A 3,162-nucleotide genomic window follows, 5' to 3' on the forward strand; every position below is an offset into this window, starting at 1 on the left:
TTTGAAATCATTAGCTAGATAAAAAGGAGCGGCTGGATTGACATTCAGAGCAGATTTATAAGCTGCTGGTGAGATCTGTTATCCACACATGGAGGCTGCTATGTACAGTTAACCTCTGCAGGTATAAATGACCAAAAAGAGTCAAAGAACAGAAAGAGGACTCATCCCAGAGGTCGTGGAAGAAGCAGAAGATGATGGAACTAATCAGAATCATTTAAGTGTGATAATCATTTAATAAGGACTGGACATGATTACTGTTGACAGAAGTTCTCTGAACAATTTAACAGGAGAAACTTAAAGTAGGATCAAAACCTCAGATAACAGGACTAGTGAATAAGAGACACAAACAACCACAAAAGCAAAAGGAACATTTTTTTATTCTAGTATCATATATTTTGCAGTAATACTATGCAATATATATACCTTTATTTATATTTGTACATTGAAGCTACCACAGAATGAACAGAGTCTGATCCACAACATTTAATGTGACAGAGTTGGCACGGGTGAGTTAGATTTACGGTCTGCAGCAGAAAAAAGGAATGAAAACATGTTACTCACAGTGAATTCAAACATGGCTGACATTCAGCTCCAACAATGAAAGGTGATCCAGCAGCAATAACAACACCTCAGTCACGCTCCCTCTGCTAAAGGGCATCGCACACCCGCAGGTTCAGGTCAGCTCCTCCCAGAGCTGACAGCACTTAAGGATCTGTTGGGTCAGATTCACTCTCGCAGATGAGAGCTGCATAAATGGACCCTCAGGCCTCTGCAGGCTCCAGAAGTCCAAGAGTTTCGGGTTTGCATGAGCAAAGTTTCTCGGGCATGGAAACTCTCTGCCCTTGACGCCCAGATCTGAACGAGCCCTGAAACGCTTTCCCCTGTATCGATTCCCGATGGGCAAACAGACGGCTCTGAGGGCACAAAGGCTGGAGGGGTGCTGCATCCACATGAGGGGGGTTGGGGGCTCTTTCAGGACCAGGAGCTCGTTTGATTAAAGTCAATCCCTGTGACAGTCTGTGTTAGAGCGCTGTCACGGCGAGCTGCAGCTCTTCAGCGTGTCATCTGTCCTCAGCAGACAACGCTGGAACGCTCCAGACGGGTCAGCTGGGCTTCGTTTTCTAAAGAGGGGTTGAGGCCAAAAGATTCCACGCATGTTTTTTTAGGTCTGGACTTCAGAAAAGTCATAGAGGTCCATAAAGTGCACAGTGTCAACAAACAGGAGAAAAGGTTCAAATAACCCTGCCAAAAAAAACAATGAAAAGACAGACGAGCATGGCAACAGAATCATTCCCCCTTTGGTGAAATGAGGCGCCAACAGCCGAGTCTCAGCAGGAACCAGGAAATCAGTGGTTTTGTCCAGGTTTCATGGGAGAACCGGATGAGAACTTGACCGCAAAGAGGTTCTTAAGAATTAGGAAAAATAGATGTCATGAGGTGGAAAATATGCCATCCACATAACTCATGGAGACCTGTGAAGGGGATCACTTCCTGTGGTTTGGGACGGGCAGGACTCAGGCTGCTGGTTGGCCCAACAGAAGCCCTTCCACAGCAGAGAGGAACAGACTGGAGGTTTCAGAGCTCGCTCTGCTGTTTGCACTTTGACAGGTGAAAGGAAAAAAGTTGGAGAAATTAGTTCCCATAGAGTTATGTTCATCTAACAAACTGAATCTAGTTAATTGCATTGATTTCTGTATTTGATGAACAGGCCTCCAAATGTGGCCTGTCATGTTTTAATGTTTCATTTCCATGGACAGGGCAGATACAGTCCTCGAGGAAGACCCCAAATACTGCACTTCTGCTTGCATGTATTACAGACTTTAAAGATGAACAGGACTCATCTGCTGGCTCCTCTGACACACTGTGGCTGCTGATACTCAGAGGACAGAAGAATACACAATTTGACCATATTTTCATTCTTATTTGAAGGTGAAGTTTGTTTCTTTTTGTTAGTTCAGGGAGCTTCAAACCGGCTAGGCAGAGACAGAAATGCTTTGAACCACGACTCTCTATGACTCACAGAGCAGACAAACAGCGCCAGTTTTCCCATCAGTCTCTTGGTTTGGCTACAAGTCAAACTCAGACCTGAGTTCACAGTTTAACCACCGCTATCCGACTTTTTCCTCCACGACTGGATCCTCTGCGGCGCCCATGGAGTTACTTGAAGTAGCTGAGTCCTGCCACCAAGAAGAACTTCTCCAGGAAGAGTTCAGAGTCCAGGACGGCGATGTGAGCGGCGCGTCCGATCAGCGTGTTGGCCGTGTTGGGGAGGGCGTGGAACACGTTCTGCCGGATCAGCCGGCAGTCCTTGGCCTCCACGAGCGGCTGCAGGAGGTTGTTGATCATCTCAGTGTAGACGGGCCCTGCAAGCAGAAGACGGGGTTGTAAACATATGAGCGGTTCCAAGACACTGGAACATCTGTTCAAATGATCCACAGGTTTGTGCTGTTCAGCCTAAAAACACGGATGAAGACTCAGCATTACGTCATCACGATCCACTCCTGATTCAGAAAAAGAGCAAAATGCAGAAACCAGAGATTTGATAGAGACCAGTAGATGAAACGTGATGATCACTGGAGTCAAACTTGGTGTCTGTAGATCTCAGGGACACTACGCTACTGAAGCTGCATCAGTTCAGACCTTTCAGATCCTCTTCAGAGGATTTAGAAACTGTGGTTCATCCGTCCATTCATCCATCTTCTTAGCCGCTTGTCCCTTTTGGGGTCACGGGGGTGCCAGAGTCTAACCTGGCTACTGATGAGTGAAGGCAGGATACACGTGGACAGGTCTCCAGTCTGTCACAGGGCCTCAATCACACCTATACACACCTAGGGACAATTTAGAGTAACAATGAACCTAAAGTCGCGTTTCCATTAACTCTGAAATTTCTCAAATTGGAATTTCGATAATAAATGATCCTAATGGAAACACCATACTTTTGGAAAAACTGGCATTCTTCTAAAAAACGTTTTTGCACTTAGAGGAGGTAATACCACCTCCTCTAAGTGCAAAAACTTGCGGAGTATCGAAATAGACATTTTTCGAAAAACTGTAATGGAAACACGAAATAGATGCGTTTCTTGTTATGAAGTGTCTGTCCTGAGCGCTGCACAGAGGGCGCATCGAGAGGTCCAAGAGCATCACAGCTCTTTAGCAATTGTG

At 45.8% G+C, this 3,162-nt stretch overlaps 1 protein-coding gene across 2 annotated transcripts in view; it reads right to left on the reverse strand.

Annotated features, from left to right (window-relative positions):
• Positions 1 to 359: 359 nt before the first annotated feature.
• The window catches only part of fam135b (family with sequence similarity 135 member B), a 48,651-nt gene continuing 45,848 nt past the window's right edge, over positions 360 to 3,162 (reverse strand). For both annotated transcript variants that reach the window (XM_024257898.2, XM_024257897.2), the window contains exon 20: positions 360 to 2,363. In XM_024257898.2, coding sequence (XP_024113666.1) covers positions 2,158 to 2,363 — 206 coding nt within the window. In that variant the 3' untranslated portion in view covers positions 360 to 2,157. The remainder of the gene's footprint in view (positions 2,364 to 3,162) is intronic.

Source organism: Oryzias melastigma, linkage group LG11, assembly GCF_002922805.2.
Source record: "Oryzias melastigma strain HK-1 linkage group LG11, ASM292280v2, whole genome shotgun sequence".
Lineage (NCBI taxonomy): Eukaryota > Metazoa > Chordata > Actinopteri > Beloniformes > Adrianichthyidae > Oryzias > Oryzias melastigma.